At 49.8% G+C, this 24,321-nt stretch overlaps 1 protein-coding gene across 1 annotated transcript in view; it reads left to right on the top strand.

The window, feature by feature from the left end:
• Nucleotides 1–24,321, top strand: part of SH3PXD2B (SH3 and PX domains 2B) — a 118,687-nt gene that overhangs the window by 85,759 nt on the left and 8,607 nt on the right. The window contains exons 7-12 of the mRNA XM_025388645.1: nt 3,562–3,696; nt 7,539–7,643; nt 12,039–12,156; nt 15,173–15,399; nt 18,371–18,420; nt 19,442–19,567. Of these exons, the coding sequence (XP_025244430.1) occupies nt 3,562–3,696; nt 7,539–7,643; nt 12,039–12,156; nt 15,173–15,399; nt 18,371–18,420; nt 19,442–19,567 (761 nt within the window). The remainder of the gene's footprint in view (nt 1–3,561; nt 3,697–7,538; nt 7,644–12,038; nt 12,157–15,172; nt 15,400–18,370; nt 18,421–19,441; nt 19,568–24,321) is intronic.

The raw sequence follows: 24,321 nt of genomic DNA, 5'->3' as shown, positions 1-24,321 counted from the left end.
GCAAGCATTCTGGCTGCTGTATGAAGGGCAGACTGGAGGGGCAGGACAGAGACCAGTTACAGCATCTGCCTCCCCTCCCCTGGCCCCAGCAAAGCCCCTTTCAGACCCTGGTGCAGAGGGTGTGGCTCCGTGAGGACATGGTGAAGCCGGGTGATGGAGCACTGCAGAGAAAGTCGCCTGCGTGAAACCTGTGGCTCGGTGAGGAAATCCTCACAGCCACTCCCTGACCCCACACCAGCCGGTGACTGCCTGCCTGGAAGACGTGGGCCTGTCTCTGAGCATTAACCGGGACAGCAGGTGCAGGTGCCAACCTGGCTGTGAAGTGGGGGCTTTTTCTCTTTTCTTTCCAGTCCTTTCTCTCAAGCTGAGGGACAGGGTAGCACACTTACCTGGTCCAGCTCACCTGAGGGCCCAGATAGAAGGGAAACTGCACTCCTGGGGTTTTGAGCCCTCAGGCAGGCTAGATCCTGGGGTAGGTGCTGGATTCTACCAGATGGTAGATTCACAGAGAATAGTGACTCTAGTGACCAGGACAGGTTGTCAAAAGCCTTCAAAAGCCAGCATCCTACATTCATTGATTCACTGGACAGCACCTTCAAGGAGCTAGTAAGTGCCAGGTGGTTCGGAGGCAGTCAAGGCCACTGCCCTCAAGAAGCTCATTGTGAATGGGGCCAGCGGGAAGGGGGCGTGAAGCAGCACACTCAGGCCACTGCCCACGTGGCTGGGCTGGCTTGGGGGAACTGTCTTCTTGAGTCTAGAAAAGTCGGCCCTGCCACCTGACCTCGGGGGAAGTGGAGGATGAGGAGAGGGCTGGAAATAGCAGACAAGCCTTGAGACATGCAGAGATGTCAGACTGAGCCTGACCAGGCCCTCGGGGGAGGACAGCCCTTCTTCCCCCGTCATCTTTTCTTTTCTCACTGCTGTGCCCCAACACACAGGAGAGCCTGGAGCCAAGTGGACAGAGTCCAGCATTGTCCATAGCCAGCTGTGTGATGCAGAGAAAGTCACTTAACATCTCTGAGCCTCTGTGTTCCTGCCCACAAAATGGGGGTGGCAGTACCCAGCTTGCAGGGCAGCTGTGTTGAGAGGGTTTCTGTGCTGTCTGTAGGCTGTGATAGGCCCTCATTGAGGCTGCTTCCTGCCCGATCTTCTGAACCATGAGCCTGCATCTTCTGTTTCTTTCCTGCTCTCTCTTCCTCTGTTCTCCTCATGCTTTCTCTATGCAGAGGGCAAGCGGCAGGGTTGTCCCCAGCCCAAAGGCCCTCCCATTTCCCTGTTACCCTCTGGCAGGGAGGATGAGTGGCCAGAGCATGGGCACAGAGCCAAGAAGCAGTACCCTTTACCCAGCTACAATGCCCTGTTCTGCTTTTTCACATCAAAAATCCAGACCGCATGGTTCTGACAAGGGGCTTCTGTGCTCCTTCTGGTTACAGAGGCTGGAGTGCAGTGGTGTGCTGGTGGACAGTTAACTACCAGCTCTCCAGTGGAGAAGCCCTGCTCTGTAGCATTTACCAATTTCTGTGGTGTAAATACTCCCACCATGGCCAATTTCAAGCCAACGAGACACCACCCAACAGAGTGGGGAGAGATGCACAAAGTCATCTGTGTGCGCTGGTTCTCCCACGCTGCTCCACGATTGGGTGGTTTTTGGTTTGGTTTGGTTTGGTTTGGTTTTTGTTTTTTTTGCGGGGGGGAGTGATGGGGAATGGAGTTTTGTTCTGTCACCCAGGCTGGAGTGCAGTGGTGCGATCTCAGGTCACTGCAACCTCTGCCTCCCAGGTTCAAGCGATTCTCGTGCCTCAGCCTCCTGAGTAGCTGGGACTATAGGCGCACGCTAGCATGCCCAGCTCGTTTTTGTATTTTTAGTAGAGACGAGATTTTGCTATGTTGGCCAGGCTGGTCTTGAACTCCTGACCTCAGGTGATCCACCCTCCTCGGCTTCCCAAAGCACTGGGATTACAGATGTGAGCCACCACGCCCGGCCAACTGGGTGCATTTTGACACAAAATGTGGGGTTTCCTGGATATTTTAATGATTTATGGGAACAATAGGAAAGACTATTTTGAATCAGGACTTTTAGAATACCAGGGCCCTCCTATGACCACAAATGTCTGGGTGCCCTTTCCCCACATTTAGCCTGCTGCTCTAAAAGTCACCCAGCTGCCCGCTTCTCTCTGGAGTCTCTGAACTCAGATGCCCTTGCTATTTAAATCACCTGTATTCTGCATTATCTTTTCATTTATTTGTCAGATATGTCTTAGTGCTTAACCAGGGCTACACGACTCCCAGGAAGCTGTCCACCCTGAATCCCGTGGCACGGCCTCCCTGAAGCACCCCTCTACTTCATTCCCTTCTGCTGCCACTGCCCTGGTCCAGGCCACCGTCACCTCTTCCTTGACAACTTCATGTCCTCCAACTACTCTCCTGCTTTCTTTCTTGTCAGCCTCTGATCCATTCTCCACATGGCAGTCAGAATTATCTTTTTAAAGATGTGACTCTTGTCATTCCTTTCTTAAAGCCCTTAAGTGACTTTCTACTTCAAGGTTAAAAGCAACCCAACTTCTTTACTTGGCCCCGAAGGCCCTGCCTGATCTGACCCATGCTTTCCTCGGGGACCTCACTCAGAACACTCTTTCCATGTACTTCCTCACCTAGCCTCCTTCCAGTCCCGAAGACCCCAAGTCCTTTCCCATCTCAGAGTGTGCCTACACTGCTCTTCCCCGATTCTCCTTATGACCCCTCCTCCTCTCTCAGGTCCCTGTGTTATGTCACCTCCTTAAGGAGGTCTTGCCAGCCACCCCGTTTAATATAGCATTGTCTTTCCCCTTCATTTTCTGTCCCAGCATCGGGTTGTTTCCAGCAACTTATCATAAACTAATGCTTATATAATTCTATATCTTATTAATTATATATACTTATGTACTTGTCTGTCTCTGTGACTAGATTGAGTTACTTGAGGCTGGGAGTCATAGCTGTTTTATTCACCGTGATGCTCTTTAGAGTGTCTGGAACATCACTGGTGATTTCATAGATTAGTAGGTGAGTGATTTTGGATGGATGATGAGATGGTTGATGGATGATGGTGTTTAATTGGATAGATCATGAGTGGATAGATGGTTGAATGGATGGCAGATAGATGAATGTTTGGTTGGATGGATGATGGATGGATGGATAATGGAGGACAGATGGATGGATGGATGGATGGATGGATGGACAGACGGACGGACATATGGATAGACAAGTGGATGGATGGACAGATGGATGGAGGAATGGCTAAGTATGAATGAATGAGCTTTCCCACTAGGCTGTGAACATCTTCAGGGCAGGTACCATATCTTAATCGACTCAAACCCCAGTGCCTGCACAGAATAGCACTTGGTCAATTTTGGTGGTTGAGTAAGCACATGAATAGAAGAACGAATAGATCAAGTCACCCTTGAGACGAGTCCTGTAACTGCTTCTTTTTTATTTGGAATGTCCTCTTAACCCGCCCTACTGCTCTGGCTCCTGCTCTTTCAAGCATGGTGGTGGCCAGATGTCATGTCTGTTTCCTATCCACAGGGGGTGACCAAACCTCAGTGGACCCCATGGTCCTGGAGCAGTACGTGGTGGTGGCCAACTACCAGAAACAGGAGAGTTCGGAGATCAGCCTCAGCGTGGGGCAGGTGGTGGACATCATCGAGAAGAATGAGTCAGGTGGGGACCTAGACCATCTCCCTCTCCCACTACCCTGTCACCAGGCCCCTAGGACAGGAAACATTTGGAAACTCAGAAACTGAAGTGGCTGGTCCAGACTGGCCAGTTCCCATAGATCCGGCCCAGGGTTTCCGAGAAAGAGGCCTCTGTTTAATCACTGTGCTCGAATATCCCACCTAGTCACCACTCACCATTATCCTGTTGGTTCAGATGGTACCGATTTGTTCTGACGTTCGCATTTTATAAACATTCCTTCTGCAAGTTCTAAAGTACTTGCAGATACAGTCCAGCATTCACTGGAAATGTGCACTGTTGATTTGCCTTTGCTTACCCGTGGGAGTCTTCAAGAAGGCTCGATCGCTCTGGGCTCTAATGGGACAGACACATTCCCTGTCCCCTTAGCCTACCTGCCCATCACAGGGACCACTGGTCATGGACACTGGCTGGGTCTGGGACAGAATGTGGTATGATTGAGCCACTTAACCTGGATTTCCATCGGAATTCCACATTTCACAGTAGTTCAGGTGGCTTCATTCTCTGACTGTTAGTTTTCTTATCTACAGAATAAAAACTTCTGCTGTGAAGAGTGATTGTAAAGATTAAGTGAGATGATATACAAAGAGTGCTTAAACTTGTGCTTAGCACACAGTAGATGCTCCAAAAAATGTGGGTTTCCTTCCCCTTTGCCTTCCTTAGCTACAAAGCAGCCATCGCACCCCATTGAAGTCGAAGAGCAGGAAATAAGCAGATCCTCCCTGGGAAAATGCAGTGGAAACCAGTGGGTTTGTTGTGGCTGACATGTGATGTTAGCTAATCATATCATTAGTGGGTCAGTCTCTGTGACAGCCCAATGGCTAGTTGAGGTCCAAAGAATGGGAAGGGCGATGTTTCCAACATCATCTGGATGATGGTGGCATTAGTCATGAGACCAGCGCCAGCCAGGCAAACTTCCTTCGTTACTCAACATAGGAGTTGCCATCCCTGCTTCACAGCTGATACAACCATGACTCCAAGTGACTCAGTCACTCACCCCACATCGCACAACAGGCTGCAGAACCGGAATTCCAAACCAACTCCAGCAGCCCCCAAGGCCATGTGACTTGCCAATTCCTGAGAATGAGTATATGCAGATTATGTGCTGTGGCTAGGACATACCATGGGGATGTAAAGGCAGGAGCACTCACTGCCCTTGGCCCCCAGCTTGCAGGAAGTCAGGAAGCTTCCCAGGTGACTGGGAAGAAGAGTAGGGGCCAGGAAGAGTGTTGGTATGTGCAGAGGGCAGCAAAAAGAAGGGAGAGGGTGAGTGGGTACCTCTTCAAGTAGCCAACACACTGATGACATTTGTTTTCAATTATATTGTACTTATTCAAGTAATATATGGATACATTATTCTTAGAAGATTAATGATAAAACTAAAATCTATTTTTTCTACCAGCTTCAACCCTAACCCCCTTTCTGAACCCCAGATAACCCTTCTATCCGTTAGGTATGAATCTTTCTTGAAAATGTTATATACACTTGTGTGTAAGTGTACGTGTGCATACATGTGAATACATACACTCACACATACACATATTCATACATATATACTTGTACATATACGCAAACACATCATATTTTGTATGTATATGTATGTATTTTGTGGGTTTTTTAAAAACCCAGTGGTGTCATTGTATACATTTTGATCTGCAACTTTTTTTAGTTGCTGTCTAGCTCCTCTGATACTTTTTCACATCTGCGTAGTATTCAGTGCCCGAGTGAGCCATGTTCATATATTCGTATTTGTACTCCAGTGTGAACATGTCTGTGTGCATGTCAGTGTTTCTTTAGGTTAGATTCCAAGAAGTGAAACAGCTGGACCCTAAGATACACATATTTTATTTATTTAGTTTTTTTGGAGATAGAGACTTGCTATGTTGCCCCAGCTGGAGTGCAGTGGTGCGATCTCAGCTCCCTGCAACCTCTACCTCCCGGGTTCAAGTGATTCCCCTGTCTCAGCCTCCCGAGTAGCTGGGACTACAGGCACACGCCACCATGCCTGGCCAAGTTTTGTATTTTTAGTAGAGACGGGGTTTCACCATACTGGTCAGGCTGGTCTCAAACTCCTGACCTCAGGTGATCCACCCACCTTGGCCTCCCAAACTGCTGGGATTACAGGTGTGAGCCACTGTACCTAGCCAAGACACACATACTTTAAATTTTAAGATACCACCAACTTATCTGCTTCCAAAACAGTGGCTGTTTTGATTTATCCTCCCTCCAGCAGTTTGTGAGGCATTAGTGAAAATGGTTAAGAGCTCAGAGACAGCCTGGGTTTGAATCCTGGCTCTGCCACTTTCTATGTTTGTGACTTTGAGAGAGTCGCTAAGCCTCAGCTTCCCCATCTGTAAAATGGTAGCAATAATAATACACACCTCATAAGGCTATGGTGAAGATCTAGCAAGCTAGGAGTGGACGTGCAGCCCTCAGGACAGTATCTGACACATTGTTGTCATTGCTGTCATTGTGTTATGACAGTTTCCTTATCTTCATACAAATATTTACCAATACGAATCTTTAGAAAATCGTAGAACCGCCGTGCGTGAGCCACCGCGCCTGGCCAACAGCACGTATTTATTATCTGATAGTCTGTGGGTCAGAAGTTCAGCATGGTCTCACTGACCTAAAATCAAGGGATCGACAGGGCCCCATTGCTTTCTTCAGGTTCCGAATAGGATCTGTTTCCTTGCCTTTTCCAGATCCTGGAAGCCGCCTTGGCTCACGGCCCCTTCTTCCTTCTTCATTGCCAGCAACGTTGCACCTGTGTGTCTTTCCTCAACAGCCACATCTGCCCATGACTCCTGCCTCCTTCTGGCATATTAAGGAGCCCTGGAATTACATTAAGCCCACCCAGAGAATCTGGGATAAACTCCCTATTTTTAGGTCAGCAGATTAGCAACCTTCATACCCTAGTGCCACGTAACTTAATATATTTACAGGTTTGAGGGATTCGGACACGGACATCTTTGCGGGACAAGGGTCATTATTGTCCCTACCACAGGTCCCATGCAGGCCCTTGTCGTTAGGCAATGTCTGAGCCTGGGTCAGAGGCCTCTGAAGCAGATGCTAAATCTGCGTGCGTCTCAGATAAGGGCAGTGCCTTTAGCATCAAACAGCCCTGTGCACGCATCGCCGCTCTACCACAAGCCACGTGAACTTGGACAAATCGGTTTGCCTCTTTGAGCCTCAGTTTCCTCATGTGTGCAGTTGGGATGATAATGTGAAGATTGTATTTAATGCGAGTAAAATGATGGGTGCATCACACATCTTAGTGAAGGTGAACGTTCATTTTTTTTTTTTTTTTTTTTTTTTTTTTGAGATGGGGGTCTCACTCTGTCACCCGAGCTGGAGTGCAGTGGCACAATCATAGCTCACTGCAACCTTGACCTCCTGGGCTCAGGTGATCCTCCCAACTCAGCCTCCCGAGTAGATGGGGTTACAAGCATGCACCACCATGCCTGGCTAATTTTTAAATTTTTCACGCAGACAGGGTTTTGTCATGTTGCCCAAGCTGGTCTTGAACTCCTGGCCTCAAGCAATCCACCCAAAGTGCTGGGATTACAGGCATGAGCCACCGTGCCCGGCCTCTTTATTGTTGTCATTTAAGATGACTTTACTCTTCCCTGTCCCAGGCTCAGGAGCAAGTTTCTGGACTTACTTTTAGCAGTTAGCAGGTAACATTGGTAGTTGTGTTCTACCAGTAAAATGGTAACTTTAGCCTTACCCTGTGCAATTGTTACGTTCTGACCCCGTGGCCTCATGCTTGACGCAACTAACATCATTCTGCACTCTCGCTTCCCCAGGTTGGTGGTTCGTCAGCACTGCTGAGGAGCAAGGCTGGGTCCCCGCAACGTGCCTCGAAGGCCAGGATGGGGTGCAGGATGAGTTTTCTCTGCAGCCTGAAGAAGGTAGGGAGGAGCTCAAGCCTTTGCTCGCTGGGGAGGACCTGTGCAGTCATCGCCTATACTGGGTTATCTTTCACCCAGTCTCTTCTTGAGGCCTCTGCCTCTGCTTCTCAGCAGCTCACTGGCTCAGGCTCCATGGCCTGTGAACCAGAAACCAGGCCATGGTATTAGGGCTGAGGGGCAAGCCCGCCCTCTCTTAGGGGCCTTTGGTAGCAACCTAGGTGAGCCTTCCCAGAGCTCAAGCCCTAACCCTTTCATGGGACCCCAGGAGGGCCCCAGCCTGATCCTCAAAAACAGTTCACTATTTCTGCCTAGAATTATTTGGTGGCCAAGGTGCTGGAGCTGCTTCAGCTCATTTGCAAGACGTTTGGCCCCATCTGTTTAAAAACCCCTGCTTTCTCTGTGGGTTGAAGTGGCCCTGACCAGGGGTCCCCCTCCACTCACCCACAGACACACGTCCGTTGTTGCCCAGAGAACCTTCCCTACACATGTCCTGAATGGTGATTCCTGCCATGCCAGAAACGCTAAGTCCCAACCAACTCCCTTTCCCCCCATAGAAACATTCCTAAAAGTAGGGCCTTTAGTGAGTTCACTTCACTCGTCACCAGGGGCTTAAGAATCAGACACACCTGAATTTTAATCTCAGCTGTACCACTTCCTGGTTGAGTGATCTTGGGCCAGTAATTTAACCTCTCTAAGCCTCAGCCTCTCATCTAAAAATCGAAACAGTGATATCTTCATCATGGGATTTTTGAAAAAATTAAATGAGATCCACCTGCAAAGAACCTAGAACAGTAAGTGACCAGTGACAGTTATTATTGTATCAGCAATACCTTACCTAGAGTTGAGTTTTTTTGGCTTTTAGTTGACTGTTACGAGAAAGCACAGAGCCACATATAGTGTATCTTTATCAGAAAAGAGGGTGAGGAGAAGGGGGTTGTTTCTATGCTCAAAGGTTAGCAAAACACTGACATATGGTTTTGCATCGAGTTGTATTACAGCCAGCGCCCCTCAGAGTAAAATATCTGTTGGTTTGCTCTGTGTGTGTGAGGCCCGCCAGGCACTAGGCAGGGATAACACGGGGTTACCGCCAGAATCAACTCAGATTAAGGGGTAGTGATGTGGTGCGTGGAAACTAGAACCCCTGAGATGCTAAATGATGACCACCATGACAGCACCTCTGTCAGGCACTCATTGCTGTCCCGTTTTACAGATGGGGAAACATCTGAGAGGTAGGGAGACTTGCCCAGGGTCACACAGCTAGAAGATGGTGGGAGCGAGACCACATTTTCTTGAGTGTGTACATTTATTTTCTTCCCTGGACCACAGGTAGTACTTTTATTTATTTATTTATTTATTTTGAGACAGTCTTTCTCAGTCGCCCAGGCTGAAGTGCAGTGGCACAATCTCAGCTCACTGCAACCTCCGCCTCCTGGGTTCAAGCGATTCTCCTGCCTCAGCCTCTCGAGTAGCTGGGATTACAGGCGTGCACCACCACGCCCAGCTAGTTTTCATGTTTTCAGTAGAAACGGTGTTTTGCCATGTTGGCCAGGCTGATCTCAAACTCCTGACCTCAAGTGATCCGCCCACCTTGGCCTCTCAGCGTGCTGGGATTATGGGATTACAGGCATGAGTGACTTCGCCTGGTCCTTTTTTTTTTTTTTTTGAGATGGGGTCTCACTCTGTCACTCAGGCTGGGTGCAGTGGCACAATCATGGCTCACTGCAACCTTGAACTCTTGGACTCAAGTGATCTTCCCACCTCAGCCTAGCACCTCTTTATAATCATGCTAGGAATGGAACTATGTCTACTAGAAGCCTCTTCACCCAAGTTCACGGTTAGTACTCAGGATCTTGGTCTTCCTAAGATGCCTGGGGCTTGGAATTGACTCAGAGGTAATGCTCTCCTGGATGGGGACATGTGCTTGGTGCCACCTTTGCCTCTACACATTGTGGTGCTTTCTTCTCACCTGTGCCCTCTGCCCTTCCTCCCACATGCTGCCCATCCAGTCTCATGGAGGTATTGGTCTCTGCCCCGGCCTGTGGGCCGCCGCCGGACTCTGGGGGACTTGTATGCCATCAGCTGGCGTCAAGGTGCCTACCTCGGAGTTTTCTTCCCCATTGGGTGTTTGGAGCCAGATCCCTGCACCTGCATGAGCCTCCCTGCTCTGGGACCGCCCGTGCCTGTTGCATGTGAGAAACAGTGATCTCATCTGTCTTGTGTGACATGTATGTTGTTGGCATATGGGTTTGGGAGGAGCGAGCCTTGGGTGTTTCTTGGCCTTGGGGCTCTAAAGTTTCTCAGGTTAAAAAATGATGCCTGTATGTTTCTATAAGGCTGAACCAGACCTGTTCCTTCATTCAGGCTCATTTGAGTTGCAAGGGAAAGAAATCCATGTAAACCGGGTTAAGCAAAAGGGGAAGTGTATTGACTTATATCACTAAAAAGCCCAGGGTAGGGCTAGCTTCAAGCAGAGCTGGATCTGGGGATTTGAAACTCTCATCAGGACCTGGGACTCTCTCACCACCTCTCTGCTTGTTGGCACCATTCTCTCGTGATGACAGCAATTCCAAGTACCTTTCAGGGACATCACCAAAGAAAGAGCTTCTCCTTCAACACAAGTCCTAGGATTGTTTCCAGCTGACCCACTAGGGTCACTTGCCATCCATAAAACCAGTCACAGAGGCCGGGAGTTGCAACGCTTTGGCCAGGCCGGGGTCCCACACCTACTGCTTCCCTCCAGGAGGGGGTGAGCTTGGCCTCACCTAAGCCATGGGGACAAAGGCTGGTAGCACCACCAGAAGAAGGGCAAATGCACACTAGGAAGGAAGGCCCCGCAGGCCTGCAGTCTGCAAGGTCTTCCGCCCTCTGCCGTGTGTGCAATCACTGAGCAATCCATGGATCCCAGAGAGGAACTCAGGTGGTAGAAAATCTGCCCGTGCAACTCAGCTGAAGGGTGCGGGGCTGCAGGAGTCCAGGCTCATACGACTGACTGCCCTCATTCTGGGACCCAGGTGGCACCCTTTCCCACCCGAACCAAACAGAGCTTCTGTGCACCTGGATTCTTCCGTCCACCCCTCCCAGCCCAGCAGCCCAGCCTGCAACTTCCGTGAAGCAGGGGAACAGCGGACTGTGCTGAGCACAGGGTATGTGCAGCTCGAGTCAGCTCAGCCCCCGCTGAGCAGGTCAGCAGGCCAGATCAATACATAAATAAACGCCCTGTGTGTTTGCCGCCTCCCTCTGTACCAGCTGGGCAGGCCGTGGACGGCGTGTGGTGTTTTCCCAAAGAGATAGCGTCTGCAGCAGCATCTTAACCATGACACCAGGCCACAGCTGGCTCAGGCACTCACTAGGGCCAGAAAAGTAACCAAAACAGGAGGGCCCTTTCCTCTCCTTGCCGGGCTCCCTTGAGACACACATCCATTTTTCTCCATTTCAGCTGCCAGAGCAGATAACATTGGGGGTGGGAGCTGTTCTAGTTCTGTGGGACACCCTGCCAGTGAGCAACCTGCCCCGCCGAGCCCAGGCCCTCCAGGGCTACTGTGGGAGGGACGCAGCTAGGGGCAGCTCTCAGGGAGGAGGGTGAGGCCGTGAGGATGGTCCCACCGTTTCAGGGGCCGGGGGACTGCAGAGTGGGGTAGAAGGCATCCCAGTCACACGAATGAAAGTTGAAGTTTCGAGCATCGTTGGATTCAAAGACTTGAACATAATTAATAAAAGTGAAAATCAGCTACCGGCAAGGTCATGAAAATCACGAACTGTGTCTTCCTCGGTAGTGATTTCAGCCTGAAACCCTCCACTGCCAAAGTTCAGCTTCTCCCTGAACTCTCCACCAGCAAGAGCTGGTAAGGAGCCACAGACAGCTTAACCCCCTCTGTGTGAGCGAGGTGGCTCCCATCAGGCCTTCAGGTCTTGCTCATTTACTGCATATTGACTGATTTGCTCAACACTCCAAGCACCATGCCCAGTGCTGGAGACATGGGAATGAACAAGACAGACAAAGCCCTGCCTTCCTGGAGCTCATATTCCAGCAAAGGAAACAGACACACACTCACGAAACACAATAAATAAGTCAAATATATGTTGAGTTACAAGGTAATTCCTGGTGTGGGTGGGGGGCAATAAACAGGGATAAGGGGGATGAGAATGCCATGGATGGAAATACTGTAGAAGCAGGTGAGGCGTGAGGCTGAGTGTGTGGCGCTGAGGAGTTTCAGAGGGATCGAGACCTGCCCTTTGTCCTGTGTTCTGTTGCTGCTTGCACAGGGCTGTCCAGGGCTAGGTCAGGGCCAGGGGGGTGCCCAGAAATCTCTGAAGGAAATCTTCCCTCCAATGGGCAAGGGCATCCCAGGCCTCTTGGTGTCCTCTTCTGACCCCAGCTTCCTTTTGTCCCCACAGAGGAGAAGTACACGGTCATCTACCCGTACACAGCTCGGGACCAGGATGAAATGAACCTGGAGAGAGGGGCTGTGGTGGAGGTCATCCAGAAAAACCTGGAAGGCTGGTGGAAGATCAGGTACCAGCTGCCGCCTCCCACTGTTGCTGGGTGGGTTTGGGGCCACATGGGCTCCGGCTTCACAGAGGTCAGTCAGTGATTGCATCTGGGTGAAGTTTCTGCCTGAACCATAAAAGGATACTTCTCTGTGTTGTTTGGCCTCCCTCCCTGCCCATATCCTTCCCTAAAAGTCCGTAATAAGCAAAACTTTCTGCAAACACACTGAACCACAGATAGCAGCAACCCTGTTAAGCAAGGCTGGTTTCCACCTCCAGATGTTTCTCATAATGGGGAATTGGAGGCCGAAACTGCCCCATGTGAGTGACAGCCCCCTTCAGCCCCATACTGAGAACAAGATGGTGCATAAACGCTCAAGGACTGTAATTCATCCTAGGCTAATAATCTGCCCTCATCTCTCGAAGTCCGTTGGTAAAAGCAGGGCATCTGCATTCCAAACACCTTTGACAGCCCTTTCACCTATGTGATGAAATCAGAGCCTCCCAGGCAGGCAGGGTGGCCAACTGGTCCTCACCTTGCCTGGGACTTCCCCAGTTTTAGTAATGAAAGTCCTGGGAACCCCTCCTGGATCACCCCCAGTAGGCAGGGTGTGACCGCAGGAAATTAGGGCAAGAGAGGAAGCCAAGGTCCCTGCGATCTAGTGTCTGCGCCGTGATGTGTGGCGGGACATTTGGGCCATTTCCAGGAGGCTGAGCACGTAGCACTGCATTCATTCATTCATTCATTCATTCATTCAACAAACACCAAGAATCTCTGCTGGGCCCAGCCCTGTTCTGGGAGCTGAGAAGTCGACAGTGAGCAAGACACGGGAGCTCACACCACCCGGTGCAGAAGGCAGGCTCATAAACAGTGATAGAGCAGGTGGTTGGCCGTGTTGGAGGGATGCATGGGGACTTCGGTACACAGAAGAGGGGCTTCTCAGCCTGGGGATCAAGAAGCCTTCCTGAGGGAGATCTCAGAACTTAAATTTGAAGAAGGATAATGATAGTAATAGTGTATTAGTCTGTTTTCATGCTGCTGATAAAGATATACCCAAGACTGGGAAGAAAAAGAGGTTTAATTGGATTTACAGTTCCACATGGCTGGGGAGGCCTCAGAATCATGGCGGGAGGCGAAAAGTACTTCTTACATAGCATCGGCAAGAGAAAATGAGGAAGAAGCAGAAGTGGAAATGCCTAATAAACCCATCAGATCTCATGAGACTTACTCACTATCATGAGAACAGCACAGAAAGACCGGCCCCCATGATTCAGTTACCTCCCCCTGAGTCCCTCCCACAACACGTGGGAATTCTGGGAGATACAATTCAAGTTGAGATTTCAATGGGGACACAGCCAAACCATATCAGATAGCAAACATGGGCCGGGCACAGTGGCTCATGCCTGTAATCCCAGTACTTTAGGAGGTAAGGCAGGAGGATCACTCAAGGCCGGGAATTCAAGACCAGCCCAGGCAACATAGCAAGATCCCATCTCTGCATAAAAACCTTTTAAATTAGCCAGACATGTGATGCGTGCCTGTAGTCCCAGCTACCCAGGAGGCTGAGGCAGGAGGATCACAGCCCAGGAGTTTGAAGCTGTGATGAGCTATGATGGTGCCACTCCAGCCTGGGCAACACAGCAAGACCCTGTCTCTAAAATTTAAAGACTTTAATTTTTTTAAAACTTTTTTAAAAGGATAACAAACATATATTGAATAGTATGTTATCTTGCTGCATAATAAATTGTCCCAAAACTTAGTGGCTCTGGAATTCAACAGTGGCTTAACTAGACTCAAGGTCACTCCCGAGGTTGTAGTTAGGATGTCAGTAAGGGCTGCAGTCATCTCAAGATTTGGCTGACGCTAGAAAGTGACGGTCAGGATTTCAGCCCATTCCCTTCTCACCCCAGAGCCCACTCAGCACTGCACATCACCTCCCATTTTATGGCTCTGTGTCCCCAAACAATGAACTGTGTCAAACTGAGGGTGTGGGTTATATACAGCCTGGCACTTTCTAATTAGGCTATTCCCTCTCAGAGCGTATTTTAAGATTGATAGACACAAACTGCAGATTTCTACCTAAATGTAGAGATTGGGAGAGATGTACCCAACTGGCTGTCACAGCTGGTGTGACTGACTGCAGCACACCCCTGGTCTAGATTGACCCCTCTGGTCATTGCTATTAAAACTGAATTCTGGCCAGGTGTGGTGGCTCATGCCTGTAATCCCAACATTTTGGGAGGCTGAGACAGGAAGATCACTTGAGCCCAGGAGCTCGAGACCAGCCTGGGCAACATAGCAAGACCCCATCTCTACAAGAAATAAGAAATAAATAGCTGGGCATGGGGATGTGTACCTGTGATTCCAGCTACATAGGAGACTGAGATGGAAGGATCGCTTGAGCCCAGGAGTTCACAGCTGCAGTGAGCTATGATCGCACCACTGCACTCTGACCTGGGTGACAGGGAGACCCTATCTCAAAAACTGAATCTCTCCTGCAGAGGATTAAGTGATGATGACACTCACTGAATTCCCTTTTGGGAGGACACTGAGCTGGTCTGTCAGGGTATCAATCACTCTGTGTTTAGAGATGGCCAGCTGGCGCTTGGCAAGCCCTGGACCCATCCCTCAACCTGCTAATCCCATATGAAAACATGTTTAATCTCCGTGTTAACCAGTATGAACAGATCTCCATCTGTCTATGCCAGGCTGTGGGTGGCCCCAGAGCTGGGACTGCTGGGAAGGGGCAGCAAAGCACAGAGATTCAGAGCACAGGCTGGTGCCCTGCTGGCTGGGTGGGATGTGGTAGGTGCTGTGAGAGGGGCAAGTAGAGGCCGGGTTGGAAAGGCCTTGAAAATGCCAAGCTGAGGGCTTAGGCATCATCAAGAGGAAATACACAGTGTGCCAACCTCTGGCCCTGGGCAGTCACGACCCTTCGTTCCTGCTTCCTGGGACCTGTTGTGTGATTCCCAGTAGGAGCGAGGCTTCTTCCTTTGCGCCTGGCGGAGCAGTTTGACAGCATCCTTCCTCCTCCTCACAGGTACCAGGGCAAAGAAGGCTGGGCCCCCGCCTCCTACCTAAAGAAGAACAGTGGGGAGCCCTTGCCCCCGAAGCCAGGCCCCGGCTCACCCTCCCACCCAGGTGCCCTTGACTTGGATGGTGTTTCCCGGCAGCAGAACGCAGTGGGCAGGGAGAAGGAGCTGCTCAGCAGCCAGAGGGATGGGCGGTTTGAAGGCCGCCCAGTGCCCGACGGCGACACCAAGCAGAGTGAGTGACACCCGCCCCAGCTTCTAACACTCGGGACCCCCTGTGTGCCAGCTCTGTGCTCAAGGCTTCTCACATCATCCCTCATCCTCACAGTAGCCCAGCTGCTCCCTCATCCTCTAGATTAGAAAACAGACACCCAGAAACCCTGGGTAACTTGTTCCAGATCTTTCAGCCCGTGAATTGCAGAATCTGAGTCAAGAGGCATTGCTGGCTGGGCGCGGTGGCTCACACCTGTAATCCTAGCACTTTGGGAGACCGAGGTGGGTGGATCACCGGAGGTCAGGAGTTCAAGACCAGCCTGGCCAACATAGTGAAACTCCATCTCTACTAAAAATACAAAAATTAGCAAGGCGTGGTGGCGGGTGCCTGTAATCCTAGCTACTTGGGAGGCTGAGGCAGGAGAATCGCTTGAACCCAGGAGGTGGAGGTTGCAGTGAGCCGAGATCGTGCCATTGCACTCCAGCCTGGGTGACAAGAGCAAAACTCCATTTAAAAAAAAAAAGAAAAAAAAAGGGAGGCGTTGCTTTCCTATCCCAGGTTGCGTTCTTTCTGCTATCTCACAGTGGTCACACTGGCTACTGTTTTTCAAGCACCTGCTACATGCCAGAAACCTTCTAATTAGTGTAATTGACTCCTCATAACTACCTTTGAGGAAATTACTACTTCTTATGTTTTACAGATTGGGAGTCTGAAGGGTGAGAGGGTGTGCCCAAGGCCCCCAGCTAGCAGACAGCAGGGGCGGGGACTTGAACCTGGGGAGTGCTGTGCTCTCTACTACTCCGTGTGGCCTTGTTTCTAAGCCAGAGAAAGAAGATGACCCTGTGGGCTTTACTCCAACACAGTGCCTCTCCCAGCTTGCTTTTCAAAGCCTCCTCATGTATATTTTACCATTTAATGTTTCCAACACACCTGAGAGTCGAGTTCACTACTGTTGTCGGCCTGGTCACACTGGCTACCATACCGTGTCTGCATGGGCACACTGGTGCCCGGGACTTATGCACAGTGCCCATGATCCTGTCTTGGTCATGCAGGGCAGGTGGACTCTGCTGTTGAGAACGGACTTCCAGCTAGCCACAGAGATGAGGCCGCTGCCCCTGGCTGGGCTTCTCCCAGCTGTTTTTAAGTGGCAGTGAACTTCTTGAGTCCCTCAACCAAGTTTCATACTTTGCTCAGCTGCCCTGAGAAGTCACTGATCATGTTTCCTCACATGCTGTGGCAAGAGTTCTGCCCGTCCCCGAGTTTATGTGATTCTAATCTGCCAATCATGGCCAAGAGGATAGGTGTATTCCCATCATCTCTAGAGGAGCAAATGAAAATCTGCAACCTCGATGTCTTTGTTAGTGTATAGGTTCAGGCTGGGCACAGTGGCTCACAACTGTAATCCTAGTGCTTTGGGAGGCTGAGGCTGGAGGATCACTTGAGGCCAGGAGTTTGAGACCAGCCTGGGCAACATAGTAAGACCCCCTATCTACAAAAAAAATTTTTTTTTAATTAGCTGGGCATGGTGGCACGCACCTGTAGTCCCAGCTACTAGGGTGGCTGAGGTGGGAGGATCACTTGAACCCAGGAGATTGAGGCTACGGTGAGCTGTGATTGCACCACTGCACTCCAGCCTGGGCAACAGAGCGAGACCCTGTCTCTCAAAAGTAGATAGATAGATAGATAGATAGATAGATTCAGATGCTAAAACAAAGACACCCCTGACCACCACTGAATATACATATATACACACATCCAATAAATAATCTAGATATATATTTCTTTTTCACAAAACAGTCTGTGTGTATGTTCAGTGTTGATATGGCAGCTCCGGGCAATCAAGAGTCTTATTACTCCGCATCTATCTTGTTGCCTTCATCCACCTGGTCCAGAACGGCTCACTACTAGTCCAGCCAATGAAAAGCAGTGCATTGCACTCCAGCCTGGGTGACAAGAGCGAAATTCCATTAAAAAAAGAAAAGGAGGCGTTGCTTTCCTATCCCAGGTTTCATTCTTTCTGCTATTTCACAGTGGTCACACTGGCTACTGTGTGCACAGCTCAGAAGCTACACACTTTCTACTTTGTCTTACATCCCACTGCCAAAACTGAGTCACATGGCAGTAGCTGGCTGCAAGGGTGACTGGAAAATGAAGTCTTTATATAGACAGCTAAGTGTCTTGGCCAATCTCTGTTGCTATTTATTCTAATAGAAGACAGGTAAATGGGAATTTAAGGGATTAGCAGTCTCCTCCACACCCCAACGCCAGACTACCCTTCTGTATGGACCCGTGCTGAGCCTGCTCAACATTCTGCCCTTAGCCAGGAGCCTTGGACCACTGCAAAGTCCTCACCTCCTGGCCCTGAGACCCAGAGCTAGGGCAGCCTCTTCCGGAGTATAAACCCCTGTGTCATCAGCCCAAGTGTGTTTGGTTCGGTGTGTTTGTGTGTGTATTGTTGCGTTTGGGTTGTTCTAGAGCACAAAACCAGGTGCAGTTAACATTCACTGCATGCCTGCCACATGCCAAGAGCTTCACAGATGTTTCCTTTCATCCTCACCGCTGCCCTGAGTGACACACATTCTGCCAGTTCTACAGATGAGGGCCTTGTGGCTCCGAGAATCCAATCATCTGTCCAGTGCCAGCAGCTGTGAGCCTCAGAGCTGGATTGGGACCCATCTCTGTGTTATTCTGAAGACTGCTTTTTGCCCTTTCTGGAGAATGTCCATGACTTGAGCATCCAGCACCATCCCCTTTCATTCCTGTGTAGAAAAGATCCAAGAAAAGCAACGTAGAGAGAGTCCGGAGCCAACTATGAGCCACGCGTGAGCAGCTCCTTCCTGCCCAGGCTATTCTCGCAGGAAGGGTTGCGGCGGCATGCGGCCGCCTGTGTTCAATCTTCTGCAGGAGAGAATAGATCTGTCCTGCGCCCAGCTCAGGAATCTCATCTGTAGCACTCTGCACGTGAGTGTAATAAGCTCTCGTTTCTCCATAGGATCACCAAAGATGAGGCAGAGACCCCCTCCTCGCCGGGACATGACCATTGTAAGTGGACCTTTGCCACTGGGGAGTGGCCACTGACTTGAGGGCTGTGAGGGGTGTCCACTAGCCCCTCGCACACCCCTCCCCCTTCCAGAAATGCTCTCTTTCCTGTGCACACAACAGCCTTTTGAAGCAGGCTGCATAAATGCTAGTCCCACCCCCAGGTGGAAAGACTGAGGTGCAGGCAGGTGAAACAATTGGCCCACGAGGCCAGAGTGCTCCTGTGACAGCTGGGCCTCGGGACCTGCTTTCTGCTCCCTGGGCCCTTCTCTTGGTCTTAGATCAGTCTTCTCAAGTCAAGCGACTTGAGGTCCAAGCCGAGATGAGACACAAATATCATCTGTGGTCCCATTCTCATATTCTGCGCTCATACTCCGTTTTGTAAAATTCGCTAGGTACCTTTTAAGCCAATACTTGGGAGCAATGGGTTGTTGGGTTTGGGGTTTTTTTGTTTGTTTGTTTGCTTTATTTTTTGAGACGGGGTCTTGCTCTGCTGGGGTTGTATTTTTTTAATCTCTGCTATTTATCAGGCACCTGTTGCGTGCCGTGCAATGTGCTGAGCGCCTCACAACATTAATTTAATACTTGAAGCAACCCCACCAGGTAGACACTATTATGCCCACTCTACAGGAGAGAGAACTGAGGCTTCAAAGGGGGGTGATTTGCCCAAGGTCACTCCCGCCATCAGTATTTCCAACCCAGATAGATCTACTAACAAACTTAAGCTCCCTCCACAACTGTCACTGCCTCTTATTTCAGAGAATATTGTCTTGCTCCAGATTCTCATGATTGTACCCAAATGTCCCACGTTTCTTCCCATCGCCCTAAAGCTGATGGGCCAGTGAGGTCTCACTGAGGAGATGACAATCTGTGTGGTCCTATTTGTGTTGTCCCTTAGAATCCAACTAGGTCCCCAGCACCCCCTTGAGGGTGATTGCATGCCCCAGGCCCTTAGTCTCCCCCTGACACAGGGTCGCAGGAGTGCACTTAGCATTGGCGATAACCCTGTGTGTGATCGTACCAGCCTCGTGGCCTCAACCTGCCGAAGCCGCCCATCCCGCCCCAAGTGGAGGAAGAGTATTACACCATCGCGGAATTCCAGACAACCATCCCAGACGGCATCAGCTTCCAGGCGGGCCTGAAGGTCGAGGTGAGTGGCCCTGGTGTTCCTTCACCTACTTGTGATTCCTGATTCCAGGCATCACCTCCTACTTCTCCCTTGTCACCTACTTCACTGGGTGGGTGGAGGTGGGGCGGAGATTAACAGCTTTATAGTTCACATACCATACAGTTTACCAATTTGAAGTGTAAAATTCAGCAGCTTATGGTATTCACAGGGTTGCACCACCCTCACCACTATCTAATTCCAGAACAAAAAGAAACTCCTTACCCATCAACAGTCACCCTCCATCTCCCCTCAACCTGCCAGCTCTAGGCAGCCACCAGTCCACTTTCTGTCTCCATAGATGTGCCTGTTGTAGACATTTCATATAGATAAAATCCCACAGTATGTGGTCTTGTGTGACTGGCTGTATGCCTTTCTTTACCACCTCCCACCTCCGTTCTTACTTCTCCTCTCTCCTTTTCTTCCCACGCCCTCTGCTTGTCTACTTTGTTCCCCAGATTCTCTTCCTGCATTTCTCTTTCCTTTGCTCATGGGGTTAGAGCTTCAAGGTATTTCTTTCTCATATTTCCAAGAAAACCCATAAGGGAGGGGATGGCTGCTAGGGCCAGGGTTTGGAAAGCTTTGGCAAAGATGGTTCTTGAGACACTTTCAAAAGCAGGTGAGCCAGTCACAGGCATCACCAAGTTCACTCTGTCACGAGTGAGAGTTGGTCAGACCACACCCCCCCCCCAACCTCACCTTGGGAGGCCGAGGTTTAATTTACTCATCTCTGCAACAAATAAAATACTCCTGGATCACCTACTATGGTTGTGTGTGGTGGCTGCTTTTCTAGGCCCTGAAGAGTTGTCATCACCCTCCCCTTTCCTTTAAAGAACACAGCTCTGGTTCCTGGCACAGAGCACTGTCTGACGGCCCAGGGCAGTGGGCACCACTGATCAGTTCACTCCAGCGTACCTCTCTAGGGCCCCTCCCTTCCTTCCTGGCTGTATTCCAGGAAGGACTATAGCCTGCCTGTCTGCCCACCTTCATTCTTTCCTTCCCTCCTTCCTTCCCTTCTTCCTTCTCTCCTTCTTCCCTTCCCTCCCTTCTTCCTTCCTCCTCCCTCCTCCCTTTGTTCTTTCCTTCCCTTCTTCCTTCCCTCCTTCCCTCCCTCCTTCGTTCCCTTCCTCTCTCCCTCCTCCCTCCTTCCCTCCCTCCTTCTTTCCCTTCCTCTCTCCTTCCTCCCTCCTTCCTTACCTCCTTCCTTCTCTTCTCTTCCCTCCCCTCCTTCCTTTCTTCCATCTTTCCTTCCTTCTCTTCTCTTTCCTTCCCTCCTTCCTTTCTTCCATCCTCCTTCCTTCCTTCTCTTCTCTTTCCTTCCCTCCTTCCTTTCTTCCATCCTCCTTCCTTCCTTCTCTTCTCTTTCCTCCCCTCCTTCCTTTCTTCCATCCTCCTTCCTTCCTTGTCCCTTACTCCAGCTTGCCAGCAGCCCCACCAGGCACAACATCTGGCCCAGGCCTTGCTGTGTACTACAGTCAAGAGACTAGTTCTGCATCCTCTGGTCTCTGCTTCCAGAGACGTTGACGTATCTTGATGTTTCACTAGAAGGACATCCTTTTATGTTTTCACTTTGCTGTTATCTGAGTCAAGGGCTAAAGGGATAAGATTTGGGAAAATTCTGAATTATGTTTTAATCCATTATACAAAAAACCTGCCCCTTCATACTCATTCTTTCTATACACATGTATTGAGTGCCTAGTGTATCACAATGTAAGGGTCATCTGAGACATCATCTCCTTTTTTTTTTTTTTTTTTTTTTTGAGACAGCCTTGCTCCTCTGTTGCCCAGACTGAAGTGCAATGGCTCAATCTCAGCTCACTGCAACCTCCACTTCCCAGGTTCAAGTGATTCTCCCGCCTCAGCCTCTCAAGTAGCTGGGATTACAGGCGCCCACCATGACGCGTGGCTAATTTTTGTATTTTTAGTAGAAACAAGGTTTTGCCATGTTGGCCAGGCTAGTCTTGAACTCTTGATCTCAGGTGATCTGCCCACCTCAGCCTCCCAAAGTTCTGGGATTACAGGTGTGAGCCACTGCACCTGGCTAGATGTTTTTTTCTTATGATAGATCCGTATGCTCTGTTTTTCTCTTCTCCAATTTTGCTTCCTGGCTCATTGCAACATTATCTTAGCCTTCAAAATTCATTAATGGAACCACAGCATTCTAGCAGTAGGGCTACTAGAAACACCTTAGTTACTTGTCTAGGCTATTTATCTTCAGGATGTGTGATGATGAGGAGGAGGAGGATGAGGATGATGATGAGGATGAGGATGATGAGGATGAGGATGATGACAAGGATGAGGATGATGATGAGGAGGAGGAGATGATGAGGATGAGGATGATGAGAAGGATGAGGATGATGGCGAGGATGAGGATGATGAGGATGAAGATGATGATGAGGATGAGGATGATGAGGATGAGGATGAGGATGATGAAGATGAGGATGATGAGGAGGATGAGGATGATGAGGAGGAGGATGAGGAGGAGGAGGATGATGAGGATGAGGATGATATAGGCACCTCTTCTGTGTCAGGAACCTTACCTCCTTGATAACTAATCTTCACAGAATTCCCAAGAGGTCAGTACCAGCAGCATGCAGTTGGTTGGTTGGTTGGTTGGTTGGTGTTTTTTTGTTTTTTTCTATCAGCATATTTTATAGATGAGACTCAGAGGGGTTAGGTAAATTAATTGCCTCTAGTAACACAGCTAGTAAGCAATGGAGTTGGGATTTGAAACCAGGTCTGTCTGCTTTTAAAGCCCACACTCTTATCTTTCCCCTCATTCTTGTGATTTTTTTGTTGTTGTTTTGTTTTGTTTTGTTTTTTTTGATGGAGTCTTGCCCTGTTTCCCAGTCTGGAGTGCAATGGCGCTATCTTCACTCACTGCAACCTCTGCCTCTTGGGTTCAGACGATTCTCTTGCCTCAGCCTCCCAAGTAGCTGGGATTACAGGAACCCGCCATCACGCCCAGTTAATTTTTTTTGTATTTTTAGTAGAGACAGGGTTTCACCATGTTGGCCAGGCTAGTCTCGAACTCCTGACCTCAGGTGATCTGCCCGCCTAAGCCTCCCAAAGTGCTGGGATTACAGGCGTGAGCCACCGCGCCCAGCTTCTGATCTTGCATTTGCTTTTATTCATAGTAGCTCTTGGCTTCCCTCTGGTAAACGAAAACGCCCATTCATCATGGTTCAGAACATACATGTTCAGAACTTCTACCACAATACTTTGCAAGGAATGTAACCTTGACAAATCTTACTGATACATCTAATATTGATTACCCTAGTTTCAGTTCCTCACATCAGACTTCAGTATTAGTGTTGTTGAATTCATGGATGTGCTGACAATGACTTGTATGCCCAGCGTGGCCTGTAATTTTTACCAGAGCTATCAAGTGTTGATAAGATGCTGGTCATCCTCACATAAAGAGCTTACATTTATCAGTGGCCTTCCCTGGAGATTCCAGTGGGACTCATTAAGTGCTGCCTGTCAAGTGCATCCCGCTGGCTCAGTGATCTCCACTCTAATTTAATCACAGGAGCGTTTACCAAGTGCACAGCATTTATCAAGGGCTGTCGTATGCATTAGCTCTTGTGGCTTCAAAAATTCTACAAGTGGGTGTTAAATTGTTCTTATCATTTTCCTTCTGTGATGTGGAATCTGAAGCATGTGGCTTGCCCAGGCCACTCAGGCAGTAAGTGGTAGAGCCAAGACTAGAACCCAGGACTGCAGGCCCAGGAGCCCAGCATTTGCGTCCTGGCGGCTGAGTCTGTGGCTGCCATCCCTCTCCCAGAAAGGCCACAAAGTGCCTGCAGCCATCTTTGCTCCTTCTGCAGTTTCTCACCCCAGACACAGCCCCTCTCCAAGCAGCGTCTTTTTTGTTTTTGGTTTTGTTTGTTCGAGACAGAGTCTTGCTCTGTCGCCTGGGCTGGAGTGCAACGGCACGATCTCAGCTCACTGAAACCTCTGCCTCCCAGGTTCAAGCGTTTCTCCTGCCTCAGCCTCCCAAGTAGCTGGGATAACAGGCGCATCCCACCATACCCAGCTAATTTTTTGTATTTTTAGTAGACTCAGGGTTTTACAATGTTGACCAGGCTGGTCTCGAACGCCTGACATCAGATGATCCACCTACCTCGGCCTCCCAAAGTGCTGGGATTACAGGTGTGAGCCACCACCCCTGGCCAGGGGTCTCTTTTGTGAGAGGCAAGATTAGGTGACTCTGAAGCCCACCCCTCTGCCTTTGACTCTCCTCCGATCGATGGGGTTTGGTTTTTTGTTTGTTTGTTTGTTTGTTTTGAGACAGAGTCTCGCTCTGTCGCCCAGGTTGGAGTGCAGTGGCACGATCTCAGCTCACTGCAAGCTCTGCCTCCCGGGTTCATGCCATTCTCCTGCCTCAGCCTTCTGAGTAGCTGGGATTACAGGTGCCGGCCACCAAGCCCGGCTAATTTTTTGTATTTTTAGTAGATATAGGGTTTCATCATGTTAGCCAGGATGGTCTCGATCTCCTGACCTCGTGATCCACCCGCCTCGGCCTCCCAAAGTGCTGGGATTACAGGTGTGAGCCACCGCGCCCGGCCACGGGTCTCTTTTCTGAGAGGCAAGATTAGGTGACTCTGAAGCCCACCCCCCTACCTTTGACTCTCCTCCGATCGATGGGCTTTCTACAGGACCCACTGTGTGTTCCTCAGCTCTCCTGAGGCTCGGTTCTGCATGTGTAAAATGAAGTGACAGTTCCCAACTCACAG

The sequence above is a fragment of the Theropithecus gelada genome, chromosome 6 (assembly GCF_003255815.1).
Source record: "Theropithecus gelada isolate Dixy chromosome 6, Tgel_1.0, whole genome shotgun sequence".
Lineage (NCBI taxonomy): Eukaryota > Metazoa > Chordata > Mammalia > Primates > Cercopithecidae > Theropithecus > Theropithecus gelada.
Note: the sequence above shows the minus strand (reverse complement) of the source record. Positions and strands in the feature narration are given on the sequence as shown.